The sequence below is a fragment of the Ochotona princeps genome, chromosome 4, assembly GCF_030435755.1.
Source record: "Ochotona princeps isolate mOchPri1 chromosome 4, mOchPri1.hap1, whole genome shotgun sequence".
Lineage (NCBI taxonomy): Eukaryota > Metazoa > Chordata > Mammalia > Lagomorpha > Ochotonidae > Ochotona > Ochotona princeps.
In genome coordinates, this window is record NC_080835.1 from 70,762,975 (window position 1) to 70,787,683 (window position 24,709).

General features: G+C 52.5%; 1 protein-coding gene across 7 annotated transcripts; it reads left to right on the plus strand.

The window, feature by feature from the left end:
• Nucleotides 1-8,011: 8,011 nt before the first annotated feature.
• Nucleotides 8,012-18,365, plus strand: HYOU1 (hypoxia up-regulated 1). 7 transcript variants are annotated; one of them, XM_004585149.2, is made up of 26 exons: nt 8,012-8,116; nt 9,101-9,198; nt 9,416-9,509; nt 9,650-9,728; nt 9,865-10,019; nt 10,126-10,202; nt 10,439-10,620; nt 10,846-10,961; nt 12,647-12,839; nt 12,962-13,096; nt 13,180-13,262; nt 13,374-13,506; nt 13,635-13,822; nt 14,066-14,204; nt 14,655-14,715; nt 14,869-14,948; nt 15,150-15,338; nt 15,446-15,615; nt 15,702-15,789; nt 15,888-16,010; nt 16,139-16,272; nt 16,386-16,470; nt 17,010-17,250; nt 17,340-17,390; nt 17,620-17,670; nt 17,788-18,365. In XM_004585149.2, exons 2-26 carry the CDS (start codon nt 9,105-9,107, stop codon nt 17,847-17,849), a joined length of 3,003 nt encoding a protein of 1,000 aa, XP_004585206.2. In that variant the 5' UTR covers nt 8,012-8,116; nt 9,101-9,104; the 3' UTR covers nt 17,850-18,365. The 7 variants fall into 7 exon arrangements, with proteins under 7 accessions (XP_004585206.2, XP_058519776.1, XP_058519775.1 ...); XM_058663793.1 differs by lacking the exon at nt 8,012-8,116 and adding an exon at nt 8,202-8,478 and having other exon boundaries at nt 17,010-17,217; XM_058663792.1 differs by lacking the exon at nt 8,012-8,116 and adding an exon at nt 8,202-8,478 and having other exon boundaries at nt 15,449-15,615.
• The last annotated feature ends 6,344 nt before the right edge of the window (nt 18,366-24,709 follow it).

Genomic DNA, 24,709 nt, shown 5'->3' on the forward strand with positions numbered 1-24,709 from the left:
TAGAAAAACCTAGGAGCTGAGTTCCCTGCTTGTTTGCCACGAGGAACTAGATAGAGGAATGACAGCCTTATGTGAGTGAGTACGGGTATCTGGAAAAGCGTGTGTGCGATTAATATGTGTGAAGCTTCATTTTCCACTGCTCCACACACAGCTTCTTTAGAAAATGTGTGCTTTCATCCTGCAAGCCAAAGTTCCCAAAGAGTGGGAACTGTACCTGGTTTACCAAGAGCTAATGGGATCTGGTGGGTATTCCACGTTTGGTTAAAGAAATAAATGCGATGGCTCTGCTGATAGTCTCCTTTCCTGTGGCGGGGTAGCAGGGCAGGTGGTGAACATTCAGCTGAAGAGGTCAATGACAGGAAGACAATGGGATCACCAGGCAGTTCAGGTCAGTTTGCTTTCCTCTTTGTTCCATGGGTACCGGATGTTTCAGGATCTCGGCTCAGCAGCGCAGAGGCGGAGTGGTTCGAACCACTTCCAGTAACGGGATCTTCCACACTTTAGAATGTAGGATCAAGAAGCATGGTGAGGGCCCGGTGTGATAGCATAGCAGTTGAAGTCCCTGCCTTGAACGTGCCAGGATTCCATATGGGTGCCTATTCTTTTTTAAAAAATTTATTCAGTTGGGCCCAGCCGCGTGGCCTATAGGTTAAAGTCCTCGCCTTGAACGCCCCGGGATCCCATATGGGCGCCGGTTCTAATCCCGGCAGCTCCACTTCCCATCCAGCTCCCTGCTTGTGGCCTGGGAAAGCAGTCGAGGACGGCCCAATGCATTGGGACACTCGCACCCGCGTGGGAGACCCGGAAGAGGTTCCTGGTTCCCTGCTTCGGATCGGCGAGCACCGGCCGTTGCGGCTCACTTGGGGAGTGAATCATTGGACGGAAGATCTTCCTCTCTGTCTCTCCTCTGTGTATATCTGACTTTGTAATAAACTGAATAAATCTTTTTTTATTAAAGATTTATTTTTATTACAACGGGCCGATGCCGGGAACCAGGAACCTCTTCCGGGTCTCCCACGCGGGTGCAGAGTCCCAAAGCTTTGGGCCGTCCTCGACCGCTTTCCCAGACCACAAGCAGAGAGCTGGATGGGAAGTGGAGCTGCCGGGATTAGAACCGGCGCCCATATGGGATCCCGGCGCGTTCAAGGCGGGAACTTTAACCGCTACGCTATCTCGCCGAGCCCAAAAATAAATAAATAAATCTTTAAGAAAAAAAAAAGGCAGAGTGAAAGCATTGATGGGGACGACAAGGGGGTCTCTTCAATGCTGATCTGGTGCTCCCCCTGCTGTTCAGAGGAGGCGGCTGCAAGTCTTCCCTGATAACTTGAATCTGGCTCTGCCCATCCCACTTGGCTTGGTTTATCCAGGAGGGATAAAGCGGTAGGGACTGGAGTGACAGCAACCCACAGTGCCTCTTGGTCTAACTGCCTTCCTTCCTTTTCCGCTTTTGTGCAAAGAACCATCTATTTCCCTGGAATTGTACTAAAAGCCCAGAGTATGAAAGAACAGTGCAGCATCTGCAACTACCGCGCTAGAGGATTGGCACAAAAAGAACCGCCAGTAACCAGTCCCTAATTTCGTGTAGCAGGTGATACAAAACACATTATTTTCACTGTTCACAGGAGCTCCCAAAAGCTGTCTGCAGAACAGGTGTCATTATACCCGGTGAGAACAGACTCCTGGAGGTGACAGGGACTCTGGGTATAATCATCAGAGTTCCTCTCTGTCTCTCCTCCTCTCTGTATATCTTTAAAAAAAGATTTATTTATTTATTTTTATTGGGAACATAGGAGAAGAGAAGGAGAGACAGGGAGAAAAGATTTTTCATTTGCTGGTTCACTCCCCAAGTGGTCACAAAGGCCAGAGCTGAGCTGAGCTGAAGATAGGAGCCAGGAGCTTCTTGCAAGCCTTCCATGTGGGTGCAGCGTCCTGGGGTTTTGGGCCATCTTCTACTGCTTTCCCAGGCCACAAGCTGGGAGCTGGATGGAAGTGGAGCAACCAGCCCTCAAACAGGCACTCCAATACGGACAACGGTGTCACAAGTGGAGGCTTCACTCACTGCCCCACAATGCTTCTCATGCTGAAAATGGATTCTGCTCCTACCTAGGATTACAGCAAAATAGGATTTCATTAGCCATCAATAACTTTTCTCTATGACAGACAAATCATTTTTGTTACTGAAGTATAACACTTGTGCAGGGGTGTAACACAAGTGCAGCAAAGAGACAAATTGCAATCCATTGGAATGCCATGTGCATTGCAACACACCTTTCACAACCAGAATGAGGATATTGTCAGTGCTCCAGGAGCCTGCCTCCTGCCCTCTTCCAAACACCTCAGCATCAGCACCACGTGACGCCCATCACCATAGCTTAGCTGTGCCTGATTTTAACTGGTTTTTTTAATTTATTTATTTTACTGGAAAGGCAGATGTGCAGAGAGGAGGGAAGACAGAGAGGAAGATCTTCCATCCGATGATTCACTCCCCAAGTGACCACAACGGCCGGTGCTGTGCCAATCTGAAGCCAGGAGCCAGGAATTTTCTCCAGATCTCCCACACGGGTGAAGGGTCCCAAGGCTTTGGGCTGTCCTCGACTGCTGGGAGCTGGATGGGAAGTGGAGCTGCCAGGATTAGAGCCAGTGCCCGTATGGGATCCCAGTGCATTCAAGGCAAGGACCTTAACCATTATGCTATCGCACCGGGCCCCATGATTTTAACCTTCACATAACTGAAATCATAGAACACTCTGACTCCTTTCACTCTGGGCCATGTGTGAAATTCACTGACGTTTCACCAAGTAATACTAGACCATTAGTTCCCACTGAATATAGAATATACGATTCCATTATGTGCATTCACCATTATCTTCTTCTGTATCCAATTTTTGGTGGGCATTGGGTAGCTTCCAGTTGTGGCCTATTACACACAACACTGCATCCAACAGTCTCTCTTTTTTTTTTTTAAGATTTATTCATTTTTATTACAGCCAGATATACACAGAGGAGGAGAGACAGAGAGGAAGATCTTCCGTCCGATGATTCACTCCCCAAGTGAGCCGCAACGGGCCGATCCGAAGCCGGGAACCAGGAACCTCTTCCAGGTCTCCCACACGGGTGCAGTGTCCCAATGCATTGGGCCGTCCTCAACTGCTTTCCCAGGCCACAAGCAGGGAGCTGGATGGGAAGTGGAGCTGCCGGGATTAGAACCGGCGCCCATATGGGATCCCGGGGCTTTCAAGGCGAGGACTTTAGCCGCTAGGCCACACCGCCGGGCCCCCAACAGTCTCTTGATGAGTATATGTATTTATTAGCTATAAACTTAAGGACAGGATTTCTGGATGACAATGAATTTTTTTTAAAAAAAGATTTATTTATTTTTTATTAAAAAGGCAGATTTATTGAGAGAAGGAGAGACAAAGATCTTCCATCCTCTGGTTCACTTCCTACGTGGCCGCAATAGCCTGTGTTGAGTTGATCCAAATCCAGGAGTCAGGAGCCTTCTGCAGGTCTCCACAAGGGCGCAGGATCCCAAGGGTTTGGCTCGTCTTCGACTGCTTTCCCAGGCCACAAGCAGGAAACTGGATGGGAAGAGGGGCCACCGAGACACAAACCAGCGCCCAGTGATTGGCAGTATAGGATTAGCTTAGTTGACACATCATGCCAGCTCTGCTCAAACAGGAGGATTTTAAAAAATTCTTTGGGCCCGGCGGCGTGGCCTAGCGGCTAAAGTCCTCGCCTTGAAAGCCCCGGGATCCCATATGGGCGCCGGTTCTAATCCCGGCAGCTCCACTTCCCATCCAGCTCCCTGCTTGTGGCCTGGGAAAGCAGTTGAGGACGGCCCAATGCATTGGGACACTGCACCCGTGTGGGAGACCCGGAAGAGGTTCCAGGTTCCCGGCTTCGGATCGGCGCGCATCGGCCCGTTGCGGCTCACTTGGGGAGTGAATCATCGGACGGAAGATCTTCCTCTCTGTCTCTCCTCTGTATATATCTGGCTGTAATAAAATAAATAAAATCTAAAAAAAAAAAAAAAAAATTCTTTTATGAGTTTTTTTATTTTTATTGGAAAGTTAGATATACAGAGAAGAGAGACAGAGAGAAAGATCGCCTATTTGATGATTCACTCCCCAAGCAACCACAATGGCTGGAGCTGTGCTGATCTGAAGCCAGGAGCCCAGAGCCTCATTCCAGGTCTTCCACGTGGGTACAGGGTCCCAAGGCTTTGGACCATCCTCGACCGCTTTCCCAGGCCACAGGCAGGGAGCTGAATGGGAAGCAGGGCCGCCGGGATTAGAACCGGCGCCCATATGGGATCCCTGCATATGCAAGGCTAGGACTTTAACCTCTAGGCCAACACACCAGGGCCCTGATTTTTAAAAATTCATTGTCAGGAAAGAAGCGTATCTCTGTGCTTGCAGTACAAGGATCGACTCCCAGCGAAATGGCTGATACTGTCCTGACGGCTGCAAGTTGGACTCTCCAACATTGCCCACGCTGACATTGTGGGAGACACCTCAGTGGCACCATGATGGACTTGTGAAAGTTCACGAAAGACACCCACCGTAAAGCTGGAGGGGAGATCAGTGCTGAGGGGAGGGAAATTGGGGAGGGGAAGGGGAAACCCCAGTGCCTATTAAATTGTGCCATAAAACAAAATAATAAAAATAAAATAAATAATTCACTATCAGGCCTAGCACAGTAGGCTAGTGGCTAAAGTCCTTGCCTTGCATGTGCTGGGATCTCACATGGCTGCTGGTTCATGTTGTGGTGGCCCCGCTTCCCATCCAGCTCCCTGCTTGTGGCCTGGGAAAGCAGTGGAGGACGAGCCAAACACTTGGGATCCTGCACTTGCGTGGGAGACCTGCAGAAAGCTCCTAGCTCCTGGCTTCGGATCAGCTCAGCACAGGCTGTTGCAGCCACATGGGGAGTGAACTAGTGGATGAAAGATCTTTCTCTCTGTTTCTCTTCCAATGAATAGAAGACTTTTCTCTGTGTCCTCTCTCTGTAAGTCTGCCTGTCCCATAAAAATTGATAAATAAATATTTTTAAAAATCTCCTGGGAACCAGCATTGTGGTTTAACATGTAAGTTTCTACCTGCAACACTTGCATCTCATATGGATGCTAGTTCAAGTTCAGGTTGCTTTACTTCCAATCTTGTTCCCTGCTAATGCATCTGGGAAAGCAGCAGAAGAGTGTCCAAGTGCTTGGACAGAGGTGTAGGGGCCCAAGCACTTGGACACTCTTCTGCTGCTTTCCCAGAAGGTCTTGGATCCTGACTTCAGCCTCATTCAACCCAACTCTTGTAGCCACCTGGGCGGCCCTCAGTCCATCATGTCATTTTCATGATTCATTAAGCATGCGCATACCCTTGACAGTGTTCATTATCATCTTCCATTATTTCGGCAGATGTCCTGCAAGATGGCAGCTTGCATCCCCTGCCCTGCCACACTAGCATTCTGTCCAGTGATGGGGAAGGGATGGAGCCCTCAGGTGCTTTGAACAAGTTAAGAATAGTGAATTTGGGCCCGGCGGCGTGGCCTAGCGACTAAAGTCCTCGCCCTGAACGTGCCAGGATCCCATATAGGCGCCAGTTCTAATCCTGGCAGCTCCATTTCCCATCCAGCCCCCTGCTTGTGGCCTGGGAAAGCAATCGAGGACGGCCCAAAGATTTGGAACCCTGTACCCGCGTGGGAGACCCGGAAGAGGTTGCCGTTGCGGTCACTTGGGGAGTGAATCATCGGATGGAAGATCTTCCTCTCTGTCTCTCCTCTCTGTACATCTGACTTTATAATAAAAATAAATAAATCTTAAAAAAAAAAAGAATAGTGAACTTATCCACCAAGGTCAATGGCAATCAGACGTTTACCTCAGAAATCTCCCATTGTTCTACAGCATGTCCTTGTAAAGCACAACCCTCCCCAGTTAGAGAACACAACAGGTGACTCTGCGGAGCACCTGCACCTGCCGCACCTCCCATGGGGACGGACACCCAGGCTGAGACGGCAGTGCAGCAAAGCACAGGCACCAGTGGCTTTGCGGGTTCCTAGCGGTGGGCGCTGCGTTCAGAACAGGGAGACGGGCTCTGCTCATTTTCCAATCTGCAGTCATCTAACAAGTCTTTAATGAATAAATAAACAAAAACAGATGCTTAATAACCATGAACAGGTTTGTTTCTCAATAGGTAGTGACTTTCCTGAGAGCAAGGACAAGGTCACACCTGTCTCTGGGTTGCCAGCATCTAGTTCAGTGCTGGCTTCTCTCAGAGGCTCCCTAAGGTTCAAAATATACACTCTTGGTTTAAAACGGATTCAAAGAATCTACCAGATAGTTGGTCGAAAGTGGGATCAATGATCGGAAAACAGAACCTTCCTTTGTGAAACTGAACTGGCAACTCCAGAAGGTTCATGTTGGGTGGCCAGCATAGTGGCTAAAAAGGCTAATCCTCCACCCTATGGTGCCAGCATCCCATATGGGCACCAGTTTGTGTCTCAGCTACTCCACTTTTTTTTCCCCAGACCTTCCATCTGCTAGTTCACTCCCCAAATGGTCACAATGGCCAGAGCTGAGCTGATCCGAAGCCAGGAGCCAGGACTTTCTTCCAGGTCTCCTATGCAGATGGAGGGTCCCAAAGCATTGGACTGTCCTTGACTGCTTTCCCAGACCACAAGCAGACAGCTGGATCAGAAGTGGAGTAGCTGGGACACAAACTGGCACCCATATGAGATGCTGGTGTTTGCAGGGGGAAGGCTTAGCCAGCTGAGCCAACATACTGGCCCCTGCAGTGGATCACAGCAACAAGGAAGATGCTCCAGGATTTATTAGCTAAACCACAAACCATAAGCAATATAACTGCAAGATATGTTATGGTTTGAAAAAGATAAAAAGCGCATGTATGAAAAGAAAGATATATGTTAGTGTGGAGGGAAAGGTGTCGAAGGTTGCACATCACACTGAGAGGTTACCTTCACGGGCCAGGGAAGCCTGCGCTTGGACTCAGCTTTGCCTAGAAATGGGTTCTTCTAACAAAGTTATCACAATTGTGTGTTATCTGCATCGTGGGACTGGGTGAACATTTGTAACAAAATTCCTCTAGTTTTTCCAATTTTTCTATCTGACCATTCAGCAATTAAAAACAGAGCAGCTCCCTCCCTGCTTCTGCTAGCAGATTCGTCTTTGAAGCACAGATACCTGACTTTGCCAACAGAAACGTACACAGGATCAGATGAGAATTCCTTCAACAGGCTGTCTGGACAAAATGCTGCCCACGGTGGCTGAATCCTTTCAACAAAGTCCAGTCACAGTTACAGGGGACAAACAGGCCAGCACATCTTTAAAGAATGTGCCCTCCGTGGGTTGCGCATTTCTGTGGGGACCTCTACTACAACTGGTAGCTCTGAGCCCGCAGCAGAGGCCGTTAGAGATGGTGTGGATTTAATGCACGCGTGCTCCCCCACCATAGCCTGACAAAAATGTTGGCAGTAGCGCTTCACACCTCGGAATTTTCTTAGAGGAACGGGGCTCCCAGTGAGGCGTCCAGGCCAAGTTCATGTCACTAACACATTGGTTATCCCCGACCTAGCAGCAGAAGGAGCCTGGGGCGGCCCAAGCACCATGCTCTGATGTCCATCCAAAGCCGGCAAGCAAAGGCTCTTGTGCACGGCCGCGGAGAGGGATGCTGGCCATTCCCGATCCTAGTCCGGCACTCCCCGGGTGACCGGAAGAAGAGATACGGAGTGTGGCACCGACCGTGCGCAGGGCACACTCCAGGTGAGGTTCATTTCCGAGACGGGCCGCGCCGTATCCAGCCCCTAGGCCGGAAAAGATGCCCCAGCCGCCGCGGGGCGGGCGCGGGGAAGGAGGGAGCGCGACGCTCCGGCCCGTGACGTGGACCAATCACCCCAACCGGCGGACTGGCCCCGCGGCCGCCGGGAGGGTGAGAAGCTGGGAGGGAGAGCCTAGAACGGAGGGAAGGCGGGCATAGGACGTGGCCCAATGGGAGTGCGCGCCGGGGCGGCTGGGGCGGGGCCGGGCGCGGGCAGCAGGGCCGGCCGGCAGCGGCTCCAATGAGCGCGCGCCGCGTCCGGGGCCGGCTGGTGCGCGAGACGCCGCGGAGAGGTTGGTGGTTAATGTAACAGTTTGCAAACCGAGGGGGAGTTGTGAAGGGCGCTGGGCTTGGGGGGCGCGCTGCCGGCCTCGTGGGTACGTCCGCGCCGCATCTGACCCAGAGCTGGGGCGGCACAGGGGCGGGGAGGCAGAGGAGGTAGCCGGGCTGGGTATGCACCCCGGAGCCGGCCACCTCTTGTGAGCGAGGCAGCGTGCTGGCTCCGGGGGCGGGTCGGTAACGGGAGGGAGGCCCGCACGGACGCCGGGGCGCCTGGCCCTGCCGCTCGGGCTTCGGGGCGCCCCCAACGCGCTGAGGGTGGCCAGGACTCCGTTTCCGGGAGTGGGCGCCTCAGCCTCGGTCAGGTGAGGCTTAGGTAAGCAGTGGGATACTCGATACCTGCCTTGCGAGCAACCTTAACAGCTTCCCGGCGCAGCGTCGCTGAGGGGAGCCGGGGTGAGGAAGGGGAGTGGGTGGGACAAGCCTGCGAGTGAGGATGAGGAAGGGGAGTGGGCGGGACAAGCCGCAGGGATGCCTTGGCGACAGGCCCAGCACCCCCGACGTCATCACCTTTCAGTTCCCGTGCAGGCCCGGGCCGACTTTCCCGGCCGGCACGGAACCCCAGGTGTGGAGAGGTGGTTGAGCAGGGATCCCCGGCTCCACCTGCAGGTGTCTGGCAGCAGGGCCCCGGTGCTAAGTGCACCTGTGCGGTGGACTGCGGCAGCTCTTGGTCTCCTTCCTCCTGGCCTAGTCTCTTCTCTCTTGGGAATGTGATGGAGCCCAGGGCCTCTGCCGGGTCGCCTGAGCCTTGGTATGGATGACTGGAGAGTAGTTGGCACTCCAGGAGGTGGAAGGGAGTATAAGCCGCTGTGCCCTGGGCAGATACGGAGGAGTAGGTACTCATCTCACTGCTTCTCTGAGTCCTGGATCTGTGGCTGTGTCTCCTTCACTGGGGTATCCAGTTACAAGTGTGTGTTTCCCTTCTCTCCCCTCCCCAGGGGCATGATGGCAACCACAGTCAAGAGGCAGAGGCTGAGGAGGCCTGGCTGTTGGGCCTTGCTGCTTGTGCTCCTGGCCGACCTGTTGGCGCTGAGTGGTATGTACACCCAAGAGGGACCCAAAGAAGAAGTAATAAGCGAGTGTCACCAGGGGGAAGGGTCCCGGGGTGACTGACCGAAAGTCTGTCAGGTAGCAGGTCCCAGGGCATTTGTCTTGTCTTTTGCCATCTTATTTTCTGCATTGAACGTGGAGGGGTCTCAGTAGACCTGGAAAAGGGGCTCACCGACAAACTGACAAAAACTTGTCCACTGCAGACACATTGACTGTGATGTCTGTGGACCTGGGCAGTGAATCCATGAAGGTGGCCATCGTCAAGCCTGGAGTGCCCATGGAGATTGTTCTGAACAAGTGAGTGTGGCTCTGGCACCAGGGGAGGGAAGGAGGGATGGTGCCTGGACTCCCTGTAGCGATCTGTGTGGTGGGTGGTCCCAGGGGAGTGTTGAGGCTCCGATACGCACCCCCATGGGTTCCATATCTCTTTCCCTCAGAGAATCACGGAGGAAAACGCCTGTGATGGTGACCCTGAAGGAGAATGAAAGATTGTTTGGAGACAGCGCTGCAGGCATGGTGAGTGAATGGTGCCTGTTTTCATGGTGGCAAGGCAAGGGTAGACTGGGGGTAGACGGGAGTGCTCTCTTATGCTGTCTGTGACACCACCAAGCTTGGCAGTCTGCTAACCGGCTTCTCCCTCACTTCCTCTCAGGCCATCAAGAACCCGAAGGCCACCCTGCGTTACTTCCAGCACCTCCTGGGGAAGCAGGCGGATAACCCGCACGTGGCCCTTTATCAGACCCGTTTCCCTGAACACGAGCTGAACTTCGACCCACAGCGGCAGACCGTGCGCTTCCAGATTAGTCCGTGAGTGTCGTGCACCTGCCCACCCCATAGACAGGTGGGCTCCTTCCTCCCCGTGTGTGTTCCCAGCCTCCCTGGCCACTCAGTGCCTTCCCTGCCCTCCCCGCAGGCAGCTGCAGTTCTCCCCCGAGGAGGTGCTGGGCATGATTCTCAATTATTCCCGCTCCTTGGCTGAAGATTTTGCTGGTGAGTGCTGAGGTGGGACCAGTGGCAGCCAAGTGTACCCTGGGAGTGAGTTACGAGGCAGACCTACTTGTGTCACCTCTGGCATCTGTTGGGGGAGAGGCCAGCAGTGCCGGTCAGCATCCTATAGGGCACAGGGCAGACACCAGCAACAAGGGGTCACCTGGCCCCCGATGTCAGTTGGAAGGCCTTGTGCAAGGTGTGGAGCCGGTGGGACCCCGTTCTTTTGCCTCCTGTAGAGCAGCCCATCAAGGATGCGGTGATCACAGTGCCAGCCTTCTTCAATCAGGCCGAGCGCCGGGCTGTGCTGCAGGCCGCCCGCATGGCTGGCCTCAAAGTGTTGCAACTCATCAACGACAACACGGCCACCGCCCTCAGCTATGGTGTCTTCCGCCGCAAAGATATCAATGCCACTGCCCAGGTGAGCTCAGGACTCCTGGAGTGTCCAAGTCCAGGGGTAGCAGCTTTCTGGCCTATTTGCATTTCATGTGCATGGCTGGCTTTTGGGAAAAGGGCAGTGGGAGCAAGCAGCTGCCCTCCTCGCAGCCCGTACTGGGGCTGTTGAACTTGGTGCTGGCCAGCCCTTCCTTGAGGGCCGGCAGGTGGATAGTGGCAGCCTGTGACTGTAGCTCTGACCTCTCTGCAGAACATCATGTTCTATGACATGGGCTCCGGCAGCACCGTGTGCACCATCGTGACCTACCAGACGGTGAAGACCAAGGAGGCCGGCATGCAACCCCAGCTGCAGATCCGTGGGGTGGGGTGAGTGACTGCTGGAAGCTGGGCTTCTTGCTGAAACCCCCCAGGGCAGGTGTTTCTTCATCCTCCTGCCCTCTGCTGGACTGCTGCCCTCCCACAGCTGCACATTAGGGAATCACTTACCCAGAGCAAGGGGAGCACCAGGGGATTGGATGGGCAGGCAGCTGGGCAGCTTAAAGGACAAGGGGCCCACTGAACTTACTCTAGGGAAGGCCACAAACCTGCAGGTAACTTCTCTCTCTTGTCATCTTGCTTTTGTTCGTGGTTTCCGCCACTCCCAGACTGGTCTAGGCCACTGTTGCCTTTTACCTGTAGAATTAATCAAGCTGTCTTGGTTTCCAGTGATACCTCCTTTCAGTTCTTTTTATCATAACACAGACATAGGTTGCTTATTTCTTTGTAGGGCTTTTTGTTTTTTAAAGATTTATTAATTTTTAATGGGAAGGAAGATTTACATAGAAAAGGAGAAAGAGCTTCCATCCACTGGTTCACTCCCTGTACAGTCACACAGCCAGAGCTGAGCTGATCAGGAACTTCTTTCACCCTGTGCATGCAGGATCCCAAGGATTAAGCCATCTGCTGCTGCTTTTGCAGGCCATTAGCAGAGCTGGGAATTGGAGCAGCTCTCATGAACTGGTGCCCATATGCGATGTTGGCAATGCAGGATGAAGGATTAGCCTGATGTGCTACCAGGCCAGTCCCTAGAGGGTTGTTTAAAGAAAGCCAATCTGTGATCCATTTCTTTTTTTTTTTTTTAAGATTTTATTAGTTTTTTTATTGGAAAGTCAGATATACATAGAGGAGGAGAGACAGAAAGATCTTCTGTCCAATGAGTCACTCCCCAAGTGACCACAACGGCTGGTGCTGTGTCGATCTGAAGCCAGGAACCTCCTCTAGGTCTCCCACTAGGTGCAGGGTCCCAAGGCTTTGAGCCGTCCTCTACTGCTTTCCCAGGCCACAAGCAGGGAGCTGGATGGGAAGTGGAACTGCTGGGATTAGAACCGGCGCCCATATGGGATCCCAGCATGTTTAGGGCAAGAACTTTAGCCGCTAGGCCATGCTGCTGGGCCCTGTGATCCATTTCTTTAGAAAGACTGGGTGACACCAAAACCTTATTGTACCCGCCTGAGTCTCACCTCCCACAGCTGCCCCCTTGTTCCTTGGTCTCCGGTGACACTTGCCCTCCTCTGTATCCTACCAGACCCTCTTCTAAGTCATTGTGAGCTAGGTTCCTTCCATCTAAACTGCTCTCCTTGTCCTTAGCTGGTCAGCTCCAACCCATGTTTCAGATTTTGATTCAGACATCACTTCTTTGAGGAAGCCTTCCTGGACATTGCTAAGTGGTTCAGTCTCCCATGCGCATGTTCTACTGGCATGGTCTGCTCTCCTTCATAGCATGTATAATTTTAACATTTATAATTTACAAGGCTTCCTTACTGCTAGGTTGTTAGCTCCTTGACAGCAGGGACCCCATCTCCCTATCACTGCTGCCTGGTATTTCTAGATGCAAGTGATCATCAGTAGGTGATGTGTGGTGGATACTGTGGATGCATGGGTGAGCTGTCCCCACCAAGTGTCAGCTGTGCAGATCATGTGTCCCAGCTTGAAGGAGGCAGGTGTCTCAGAGCTCAGGAGCAAGGAGGACCCTGTATGTTCTTCACACTATTCCCCACCCCTTCCCTGAGCAGGTTTGACCGCACCCTAGGGGGTTTGGAGATGGAGCTGCGGCTGCGGGAGCACCTGGCTGGGTTATTCAATGAGCAGCGCAAAGGCCAGGGAGCAAAGGACGTGCGCGAGAACCCGCGGGCTATGGCCAAGCTGCTCCGTGAGGCCAATCGACTCAAAACCGTCCTGAGTGCCAACGCTGACCACATGGCACAGGTGCCCCTGTGGGGTTGCTTGAGGACAGTGGGGAGGAGGGCCCCCCACCATCTTCTTGGCTGTCTATCCTGCCACCACAGAGCGGGCTCTCTGATGGTTCCCATCTGCCTCGTCTCTCCCAGATCGAGGGTCTGATGGATGATGTGGACTTCAAAGCGAAAGTGACCCGAGCGGAGTTTGAGGAGCTGTGCACAGACCTGTTTGAGCGTGTGCCTGGGCCTGTACAGCAGGCCCTGCAGAGTGCCGAGATGAACTTGGTGAGGCCCAGGGCAGGAGAGACACAGAGTTGACCACCCAGGCACTGGTCACATCTCACCTTCCTCTCCTTTCTGTCTTGCAGGATGAAATTGAGCAGGTGATTCTGGTGGGCGGGGCCACTCGGGTCCCCAAAGTTCAGGAGGTGCTGTTGAAGGCTGTGGGCAAGTGAGTGTGTAGCTGGGACTGCAGGGTAGAGGGAGGGAACCCCACTTAGCTGTCTCGCCCCCACCACATACACACCACAGAGGATGGTGCTGAAGCTTGGGGCTCTCGTAGGGAGGAGCTAGGGAAGAACATCAATGCGGACGAAGCAGCCGCCATGGGGGCCGTGTACCAGGCAGCTGCCCTTAGCAAGGCCTTCAAGGTGAAGCCATTTGTGATCCGAGATGCCGTGGTCTACCCGATCCTGGTGAGTGAGTGCCCTTTGCTTCCCAGGCTGGAACCCCACTTCTTCCCCTTTTGTCTCTACCAACAGGGAGGGTCCCTGCCCTCCCCACCCACTGGTCTTCCAGTGTCCCCTGTCTGTCCACAATGTAGGTGGAGTTCACCAGGGAGGTGGAGGAGGAGCCCGGGGTGCACAGCCTGAAACACAACAAGCGGGTGCTCTTCTCCCGCATGGGGCCCTACCCTCAGCGCAAAGTCATCACCTTCAACCGCTACAGCCATGACTTCAACTTCCACATCAACTACGGGGACTTGGGATTCCTAGGGCCAGAGGAGCTCCGGTGAGGGGCTAGGCTGGGAGGCAGAGGGCAGGGCTCTGGGGCAGGGGAGGCGTGACCACCATGTGACTGAGAGGGCCAGGGAGGTTGTGGAGCCTGGGCGGTGGTGGGCCACCAGGGAAAGCAGGCTGTTTCTCTGGGCAGTGCAGCCATCTCAAGCACATCCTCCGACACAGCCTCTAGCAGCTTCAGCGCCAGGCTGTGCCAGCTGGGCAGGTCCCCTCTAACTCCTCTCTGTCCTTCCAGGGTATTTGGTTCACAGAATCTGACTACAGTGAAGTTAAAAGGTGTAGGGGAGAGCTTCAAGAAGTACCCCGACTACGAGTCCAAGGGCATCAAAGCTCACTTCAACCTGGATGAGAGTGGGGTGCTCAGTCTGGACAGGGTAAGCACAGAGTGGGGGTCCACATGTGCAAGGCAGAGTATGGCCGGCCCCTTCCCACCTGGGTTCCATGCAGAATTAAACATGACAAAGGGTGCAGACTCGGTGGGCTGTGGTCCTCACCAGGGCTGCCCAGGGATCTGGCCTGGGCCTTCTCGTGAGCCATAGATGCTTGCGAGTGTGTAGAGTCTCTCTAGGGAAGCCCTGGAATGGCTGTGGCAGCCATTATGTTGAGCAATTCTGGGTTGATGGTCATTGAGGATGTCCCATGGGGTGTCACAACTGAGCAGGAGGAGTGGGCGCTCCCAGTGGCAGCAGGAGCGAGGCTGCTGCTCAAAAGGCTCATGATCAAAGGGGGCAGGGGGCTATCCAAGAGTCCTCAGGTGGACAGGCCAGCCCCACTCCCAGTTCCTGCGTGTAGAGTGGGCCGCTTCATTCATGCCTGCTTTGCAGGTGGAGTCTGTGTTTGAGACCGTGGTGGAGGATAGCCCGGAGGAAGAATCTACTCTGACCAGTAAGATGAGTGCATGCATGGGTGTGTGTGTGCATGCGTGTCAGAGTGTGTTTGGATTTGGGTGTGGCTCAGGGAAGCAGGGTGTTAAGGATGTGGACAGTGGGGAACCCATGCCATGGGCCTCCTCTGAGTCTCTAGCTTGCCTCCCCCTAGAACTTGGCAACACCATTTCCAGCCTGTTTGGAGGAGGTGCCACACCAGATACCAAGGAAAATGGTACTGACACTGTGCAGGTGAGTGCAGCGGGGAGCCTTGGGTATGTGGGGCAAGGCATGGCAGGGGCGGTTTGCTGACTGTTCCCATGCTGTTGTCATCTGGTCACCCCAACATGGTGTCCACAAACACAAGCGCCTGCATTGTGGAGACTAGGCCTGGCAAAAGACCTGCTGCTGAAAAGCTCACCTGCAGGGGGTGGGGGTGTGATTGTTCCCCAGGAAGAAGAGGAAAGCCCAGCTGAGGGTGGCAAGGATGAGCCCGGGGAGCAGGCAGAGCTCAAGGGAGAAGCAGAGGCCCCATCAGCAGAAGAGACCACCCAGCCCCCAGCCCCAGAGCCGGAGGCGGACACAGGCCCTGAGGCATCAAAGGCCACTGACAAGGAGACTGGGGACAAACCTGAGGCCCTGGTGAGCTGAGGGCCCAGAGGTGGAAGTGGAGAGAGAGCTGCTGGGCCTGGCCCTGTGGGGACCAGGCAAGGCCCACACTCCTCACTTCCCCACCTCTTCCTGCCCAGAAGCCAGGTGAGAAGGGGGAAGTGGGGCCTGAGGGCACACCTGCATCCCCAGAAGAGAAGAAGCCCAAGCCAGCCCGGAAGCAAAAAATGGTAGAGGAGATCGGAGTGGAGCTGGTGGTTCTGGATGTGCCGGACTTGCCAGAGGCTGAGCTGGCTCGCTCAGTGCAGAAGTAAGTCAGCCAGTGTGAGTGTAAGCCAGGTGTGAGAGTGAGTGGGGATCCTGTAGCCTGAGCCTTTACCCTCCCTTGTCCCACAGACTGGAGGATTTGACCTCCCGGGACCTGGAGAAGCAGGAGCGGGAGAAAGCTGCCAACAGCTTGGAGGCTTTCATCTTTGAGACCCAGGTGGGGAGGCTGGGCAGTGACCCAGCTCTGGCATGGGGGCTGGGCTTGGGAGGCATCTGGCTCTGGGGGGCCCCACCCACCTGTGTGTCCCTCCCCAGGACAAGTTGGACCAAGCCGAGTACCAGGAGGTGTCAACTGAGGAACAGCGGGAGGACATCTCGGGGAAGCTCAAGGCCGCCTCCACCTGGTTAGAAGATGAGGGCTTTGAGGCCACCACCATGGTGAGGACATCCCGGGCCAACTGCGGTGGTAGTCAGGGTGAGGAGCTGGGTATGAGGCTGGAGGGCAGGATGTGGCACTAACTGCAGGGCTCTCCTGCTGCCCCTCTGCCCATTCCTGCCTCCCTCAGAAATTGAAGGAGAAGCTGGCTGAGCTGAAGAAACTGTGCCAAGGGCTATTTTTTCGGGTAGAAGAGCGCAGAAAGTGGCCAGAACGGCTATCAGCCCTCGATAATCTCCTCAACCATTCCAGCATGTTCCTCAAGTGAGTGGCCCCTGCACCGTGGTTTTCTGCATTCAGCCCCGCCAATGCCCCTGGCTCTTGCTCCTTCCGCCTCCAACCCCCCATCTGGGGCTGACCGTGTCCTCATCTTGCAGGGGGGCCAGGCTCATCCCAGAGATGGACCAGATCTTCACGGAGGTGGAGATGACCACGTTAGAGAAGGTCATCAATGAGACCTGGGTAATCAACCACATCCCCACAGGACACAGCGCCAGAGGGCCGCTCAGCTGCTCAGTGGGAAGACGGGATGTTTGTGTGTGGGCCTGAGCTTTGGTGGGAGTCAGAAGAGTAGAGGAACAGTGAAGGCTGGCCCCATGGGGTTAGGGAGGGCAGCAATGAGGAGCCAAGTGCTGGGCCAGACTCCAAGAGGGGCCAGGTTTGCGTGGGCCCAGATGGCTGGCCATGCGAGGCAGGAACTGTTAGCGATGCGTGGGGACTTTTGAGTCAGGGCTCCAAGTGGGAAGAGCTGAAAGTAGAAATGAGAGCTTCATGCTGCTGTTGTTGCATGGCAGAAGTGTGCAGTGTGGTCTCTATGGTAAGAGGTCTGGTGTACCCTGAGGGGGTGGGGAGTGGGGACAGGAAGCGTGAAGGACTCCCAGTGTGAGGAAGAGCCTGGGGCTGGCTGTGGACTGGGTTCATTTGGTAGAGGGACAGGTGCTTTCCCTGTAGCTGCCTATCACCCTGAGCCTATCCTGGGCTCCCCTTTCTTCCGTGCACAGGCCTGGAAGAATGCAACAGTGGCTGAGCAGGCCAAGCTTCCTGCCACAGACAAGCCTGTGTTGCTCTCGAAAGACATCGAGGCCAAGATGATGGCCCTGGACCGTGAGGTGCAGTACCTGCTCAATAAGGCCAAGTTTGCCAAGCCCCGGCCCAGGCCCAAGGACAAGAATGGAACCCGAGCAGAGCCTCCCCTCAATACCAGTGACAGTGAGCAGGGGGAGAAGGTCATCCCCCCAGCAGGTGAGGGCAAGGGCCTGCTTGCTTGCTGGCTCTGCAGGCAGGGAGGGCCTTTATCCATCCTGGGCATACATTGTCTGCTTTCCCTGCAGGCCAGGCTGAAGATGTGAAGCCCATCCCAGAACCTGGAAAAACAGAGACGCGTGAGTTGGGGGATACTCCAGGGGTAGGCAGGCTGGCAGGTGCATCTCTGGATGGGCCACGAGCTGTCACAGCGTTTAAGTCTTTAGAGTTGTTTTTAACAACAACAACAAACAAGGACAGCAGGAAGAGATCCAGCGTGGCCCCGCACATCCTCAGATATTTACCCACAGTTAGCCAGCTCCTCCCTTAAGCCTCTTCCTGACTCACCCTTGGCCTCCTCCAAAACAGAATCTGAACCTGCAGACTCAGAGCCTCTGGAGTTAGGCGGGCCTGGAGTAGGTGAGAGCCGCTCAGGGGGCATGCTGGGAGCCTGGGTAGTCAGGAGGGAAACGCTGCAAGGCGAGGGGGCCCCAGACACCTGTCTTAGCTGCTCTCCTCTGCCCTCCCCAGCTGCAGCAGAGTCTGAACAGGAGCAGCCAGCACGACAAAAGCAGCCTGTGAAGAATGACGAATTATAACCCTCACCTTCCGCCTCCTCGCCCCTCGTTTGTCACAACCCCTCCTTCTCCTGCCACTTCTATTTATTAAACATTGAGAGGAGGGGTTGGTCCTGCCCTCTGGGACGCCTTTTCTCTCACCTGAGACTGGAGCATGGAGAAAGGGAAGGAAGAGCAGCTCACCAGTTCCTTCTGGAACAGCTCTGTGGTTAAAACCAGAATTTTCTCCATCTCTCTCCCACCCCTGGCTTCTGACCCATCCAGGCCCTACCCTGGGGAAGAATCACTATTGGGGCTTAATGCTTTGCCTTGCAGGAGGGCGAGGGAACAACCTACAGTGGCTTGAATGGGCCTGGAGGTAGACGAGTATTTGGGACATTGATAGGTGTCCATTCTCTGGGCACTTCCTGCCCTCCTCTCCCCTTCTACCATGGAATTACCGTCCCGTGTGCCCAGTGGCTGCAATCGCCTGCCTCAGTTACCTACTTTGGTTTCTGATTCTCTACTGGTTTCTCGCTCCAAGGTCCTCTCTTTCCCTGCCCTGCCCTACCTCCCCATCTGGCTCTTCTCTCCATTCATTTTCTTGGCTTCCTGGTAGGTTGCGTAGTTCTTTGCCCCTTGCCCAAAGCCCTTCCGTCCGGAGCAATGGAAGTGAATCTGGAAGGATGACCGCCTACTGGCCAGAGTAGGCAGAGAGCAGAGGGAGGGAAATGGGTGAAAGCCAGCAGTCTTCTGCCTGTGGGCTATTGGGTCGAGGAAAGGCTGTCATCAGTGTGGGATAGCAGCATCCTGCAAGCCCTAAGAACGCCACATCTTCCCAAGAGCCAGCAGCCCAGGGTCCTGTGCCTGCCCTGCCTCCCACTCCTGCTGTTGTGCTCCTGCCCCCACCCCCCTAGACTGACCAAATGTGCTTTCTACTGTGAGCCCCTATCCTGAAGACCCTGGGGTTTGGAGAGACCACGCACAGTGTGAATGTAAATACACCACGGCACTCTTGGAGGCAGGCTTTACGGGTGAAGAAAGAGGGCCAGCCTGGCTTTCCTCGTGTGCCTTGCTCTTCTAGCGTGGCACGTCCCGTTGGTCACAGGACCTGGAGGGCAGCCTCCTGAGCTCCAGGATGGGGTGAACCTGGCTGTATCTGTCATTTTGTCTTGGCTCCCTCTTTTTGTTTTTGCCACATTGGCAGCAGAGGGACCTAAAGGTCCCCACTCCCACCCTCGCCCCCAGCCCCTCCTCTTCTGTACATTCGAGTTCTTTCATTAGCAGTTGAGGCTGGTTGGACAGGTTTGAATCAAATTGTACTTTGCTCCATTGTTAATTGAGAAAACTGTTTCAATAAAATATTCTTTTCTATAGCTTTTGTGCTCTGTCAGTTTGAAAACTTCTTATTTGTGAGTATACATAATGAATGATAAGGGGCAGGCATGAGGTACAGAAGTTAAGCCATGGCTTGGGATGCTGTAGCATCCAGTGTCAGAATCCCTGGCTGCTTTCAGTGCAGTTTCCTGATAATGCGCGGCCTGGGAGGCAACAGGCTGTGACTCAAGTCCTTTGATCCGTGCTATCCTTGTGGAAGATCTAGATTGAGTTCTAAGCTCATGGTTTCAACTTGACCCATTGACCCAGTCCTGGCTAATAGGTTTGGGGGAGTAAAATCGGCAGATGAAAGATCTCTGTGTCTCTGCCTTTCAAATTAAATTTTAAGAATGAATATTTAGGGCCTGGTGTGATAGCCTAATGGCTAAAGTCCTCGCTTTGCATCTACCAGGATCCCATATGGACACTAGTTCATACGCCAGCTGCTCCCCTTCCAGCTCCCTGCCTGTGGCCTGGGAAAGCAGTAGAGGACAGCTCAAAGCCTTGGGACCCTGCAACCACGTGGGAGACCTGGAAGAAGCTCTTAACTGCTAGCTTTGGATTAGCTCACTCCAGCCATTGGGGCCGCTTGGGGAGTGAGCCAGCAGATGGAACATCTTTTTCTGTCTCTCCCTCTCTATAAATGACTTTCCCATAAAACTAAACCTTTTTAAAACATGAATGTTTAATACAGAAGGGAGGACTAGGGGTTGACAATTATCCTAGCAGGTAAGATGTCAGTTCCTCCCAAGGACTACATCCCAACTGCCAAAGAGACCACCGGGAATTGGAGTGCCTTCAGAGGACAAGAACTCTGAGGTCATCCACCCCCGTTTGGATGTACCACATGGGATGGAAGAAGCCCAAATCCTTCCTAGCGGGATCCAAGGTCTTCGGAACAACAGCCAGGAACCCTGAGCAGTCCATAGAAACAGAACAGTAAACTTCCTTCAGGACTAGGGAGAGGAGCTTTCTCTGGTCCTTACTTAGTTCCAACTTTGGATCCCCACCTTCTCTTGCAATGACCATCAGGGTAGCTCCAGAGGCCCCCCGCCGCAAACACACACTCACAAATTAGGATAGACAGAAAACAACAAGGAAAGCTTAGAACCAGACAGGAAAGGGTCAGCGTGGACTCACACATACCTTACTAGGTAGGACACAAAGATTAGTTACTCCTCATTGGGGTATTGAAGATTTCTCTGCACACCCCTCTTAAAACTGTTCTGCACCTCAACTGTTGACATATGCCTTGTTAGAGTTATAAGCCAGTTTTGACTATCCTAAAATCTGCCAAGTTCAGCAAAATTATGCTTCAACACTATAAACTGCTAAATACTAAAATGAAAATAGACATGAGACAGCTGAATGGTACCCTATAGCCATTTTAAGGTGTATAGAAGCCAGTAGTATATAAACTAAAATTGAAATGTCAATGAAGCAGTCACAGGATGTAGTTAAGAATTTGCATTTTTTTTTAACATACTGATTACTCAATACCATGCCAATTAATTCCATAATGTTGTAAATTGTTGATGTTATGCTGTGGCTTTAAATTGATTGGGATAATATTCTGCCAGCTCTGCCTTCAGACCAGAGCTGGTCTCCCCAAGAAACCATTGAATTTATCTGGACAATAAGATGCTGGACCCTATGCTTGGTATACACTTGCAATGAAAGAATCTTGACTGAATTTGAAATGTAATACAGCAACAAGGTGGAGGAATCCACCATGAGGGAAGGGTACGGGGAGGAGTTGGGGGAATCCAAGAGCCTATGAAACTGTGTCACATAATGCAATGCAATTAATAAAAAATAAATAAATAATAATAATAAAAAAAAAGATGTCTGTGCCTCAGGTCCAATGCGATGGCTCAGTGGCTAAATCTGCCTTATATGTGCTAGAGTCCCAGATGGGCACTGGTTTGTGTCCTAGCTGCTCTACATCCTATCCAGCTCCCTGCTTGTGGCCTGGAGAAGCAGTGGAGGGGGCCAAGCACAGTGGCCTGTGTCTGAAATCTTAATTTGCATGCATCAGGATCCCATGTGGGTGCCAGTTAATGTCCTGACTGCTCTATACACCCCCTTTTTAAAGTCTTTTTGCTTTTTTGGTTTTTTTATTTTTATTTTTTCAATTGTAAAGTCAGATATATAGAGAGGGGGAGACACAGAGAGGAAAATCTTCCGCCCAATGAATCACTCCTCAAATGACCGCAAATGGCCGGAGCTCTTCCAGGTCTCCCACGTGGATGCAGTGTCCCAAGGCTTTGGGCCTTCCTCGACTGCCTTCCCAGTCAACTTTGGATCCATTCAACTCTGACCATTGTGACCATTTGGGGAATGAACCAGCAGATGGTAGATTTTCTCTATAAATGTGCATTTCCAGGGCCCGGCACAGTATCCTAGTGGCTAAAGTCCTCATCTTGCAACCGCTGGGATCCCATATGGACACTGGTTCTTCTGGCTGGTGCACTTCCCTTCCCACTCCCTGCTTGTGTCCTGGGAAAGAAGTGGAAGATGAGCCAAAGTCTTAGGATCCTGCACCCACATGGGAAACCCAGAAAAGCTTCTGGTTTCCGGCTTTGTATCAGCTCAGCTCCGACCACTGCAGCCACTTAGGGAGTGAACCAGCGGATGGAAGATCTTTCTCTCTGTATCTCTTTCTGTAAATCTGCCTTGCCAGTAAAAATAAATAAATATTAACTAAATTAAAAATAAAATATATATTATATAATATATAATTATATATATATATATCTCAAAGAATTATAGGGAAGGAGAGACAAGATTTTTCATCTGCTGGTTCCCCAGTTTTGCCACAGCAGCCAAGGCTGGGCCAAGCTAAAGCTGGGAGTCAGGAACTTCAGCTGAGTCTTCCACATCGGTGCAGGGGTCCAAACACTCGGGTCATCTGCTGCTTTTCCCTTGCCTTTAGCAAGAAGCTGAATGGAAAGTGGAGCAGCCAGAACACAAACTGGTGTATGCGTGGGTTACTAGCATAGCAGATGGCTTAACACACCACACCACACCACAATGCTAGCCCCTCAAAAATTATGACTTACACTACAGCCATCAAATGATTGCTAACATTTTAGACTAAGTTGAAATTTATGTAATTTCTTCATGACAATGAAATCTTCTATTTTCCCTCAGTTATTCAAACTGCTTCTTCCCAGGCACGCCGAGGTAGTATTCATTCCTAAGGTAGTAATCACTTTTTTATTTATAAAGATTTTATTTTTCTTGTAAAGGCGGATATACAGAGAGGAAGAGAGACAGAGAGGAAGATCTTCCGCCCGATGATTCACTCCCCAAGCGAACACAATGGCTGGAGCTGAGCCAATCTGAAACCAGGAGCCAGGGACTTCTTCTAGGTCTCCCACACGGGTGGAGGGTCCCAAGGCCTTGGGCCATCCTTGACTGCTTTCCCAGACCACAAGCAGGGAGCTGGATGGGAAATGGAGCTGCCGGGATTAGAACCGGTACCCATATGTGATCCCAGCGCATTCAAGGTGAGGACCTTAACCGCTATGCTATCGCGTCGGGCCCGGAAGTAATAACTTTTACCAATAGAAACTGGCAAGCGTGTAGAGGCTCAGTAATTGGTCCGAGTATTAGCTCTTGGTAATCTGCCAGAACATGATGGAGCTTCCCCACCATAACCCAGTTCACAGTGCCCACTAGCTGGAATACAGCCCTGTTTTCACAAGGGAAGTCAAATTGTCTTAAGTCATTTACATATCCAAGCTGCTGAGTGTATATTTAATGACAATGGAGACTAATTTTTTTCTCTGAAGATTGGACAGGTCAAACAAGTTTTGAATCTTAAAAAAATAATAATAGATGGTTGAGAGCAGCTTAGAGTCGCATAAGAATTAAAGAGGAAGTACGTAGAGTTCCCACGTAACTCCATTCTTCACACACTCAGAGCCCCACCCACCTACTGAGCGGTACATTTGCTAGAGTTGATGAACCTGTACTTTACTGTCATCCAAAGTTTTGGATGACAATTACAGTGGTGGGTATATGTCATTCATCAAAACCCATAAACTTGGGCTGGCATGGTAGCACATCAGGCTAATCATTCCATTGGTAGCAGCATGTGGATGCTGGTTCATGTCCTGGCTGCTCCACTGCTGATCCAACTCTCTGCTTATGCTGGGGAAACAGTGAAGGATGTCTCAAGTCCTTGGGTCCTGCACCCATGTAGGCAGTCTGGTAAGAAGCTCCTGGCTTCTGGTCAGTATTGTGGCATAGCAAGTACACAAGCTTCCTATTGGGGTGTTGTTTGGAGTTCCTGTTGCCTATGGCCATACCACCCCGAACATGCCTGATCTTGTCTGATCTAGTGAAGCTAAGCAGGGTCAGGCCTGATTAGTACTTGGATGGGAGCCCCTGTTGCTCTGTTTTGATCATTTATATTTTTAACTATTTTTCTTTTTTTTAAATTTTGATGATGTTCACATAGTTGATTACGGTGGAAAGGATCTAGGGTTAGGGGAAAGTGGATGAGATCATTGTTTCCAAATTTTCTTTTGCTTCCTCCTGTATCTGGGGGGAGGGGGAGACAAGTGGAGAAGCCGCAGTCAGCCTCTCAACTGCTTCAGTATCTGGGGTTGGGGAACAGTCCCAACCGAGGGTCCCCAATGTGGAGCACGCTCTGAGGGTTCTGCTTAATTGGTTTCGATAGTTCTGAAATGCTGTCGATCTCGCCTATCCAATGATGAGGAAATCCTTCCAAGGTCCATTGACTGACATAGTCCACCTTAGAGTCTGTTTGCCCAGATATTTGCTGTCACTGCTTGGCTGGAGTTGCTGTTCAACTTGTTCTGCCCTCTTTTCTCTGTTATGGTACCAGATATCTCTGCAGACCCCAGGGAGCTGCCATATCCTCCATGTGCATCTGGGCATGCCGTCCACCACTTTGACTTTTCCAGTGAGGGGGCCCAGTTTTGACACATGGCGCTCTATGGTCAGTATACCTATCCTGCAGTTCTCTCCATGATTGGAATTCTGATTCTAGTAGTTCAGTTGGAGACAAGGGGCAGGGAGGATCCCCAAAGAGAACTCTTCTGAGGTGATCCCAGACCTGACTCTTGTATGTGCTTGCCAGTATGGGGTCTGGCTCAATCCGTCACCCACATCAGTCCATACACACTGGTAATTATAATTGCTGGGTTAGTTCTGCCTCCAGCCCCATTTCTTATGAAAACCAATGGATGCTGTGGCCCAAACCAACCTAGCCCATTACACACTTGGCCCTCACATACACCAGTAGGAACTGCAGCCTAGTCAGAGTGACCCTCAATAACCTCCACGAGGCCTGCCCCAAGCCCTGGTTCCTGTGCTTGCCAGTCTGTCCCACATTCCATTTAGCTCTCATACACCTCGATGGGTGTTGGAATCTACTTCAACCCAACTAACCCCACTATCCAGCCCACACTCATATCAGCAGGTGCCAGCACCTAACTAGCCAGGCCTTCTTCCAACCCTGGTTCCCATGTTTACTAATAGGGGTTGCAGCC

Bases quoted from the DNA above. Each gene is read 5' to 3' on its own strand.
- HYOU1 (XM_004585149.2), top strand. From the start codon at position 9,105: ATGATGGCAACCACAGTCAAGAGGCAGAGGCTGAGGAGGCCTGGCTGT. The intron at 9,729-9,864 runs GTGAGTGAATGG...ACTTCCTCTCAG, and splicing joins GAGACAGCGCTGCAGGCATG to GCCATCAAGAACCCGAAGGC. The intron at 16,011-16,138 runs GTGAGGACATCC...TGCCTCCCTCAG, and splicing joins GCTTTGAGGCCACCACCATG to AAATTGAAGGAGAAGCTGGC.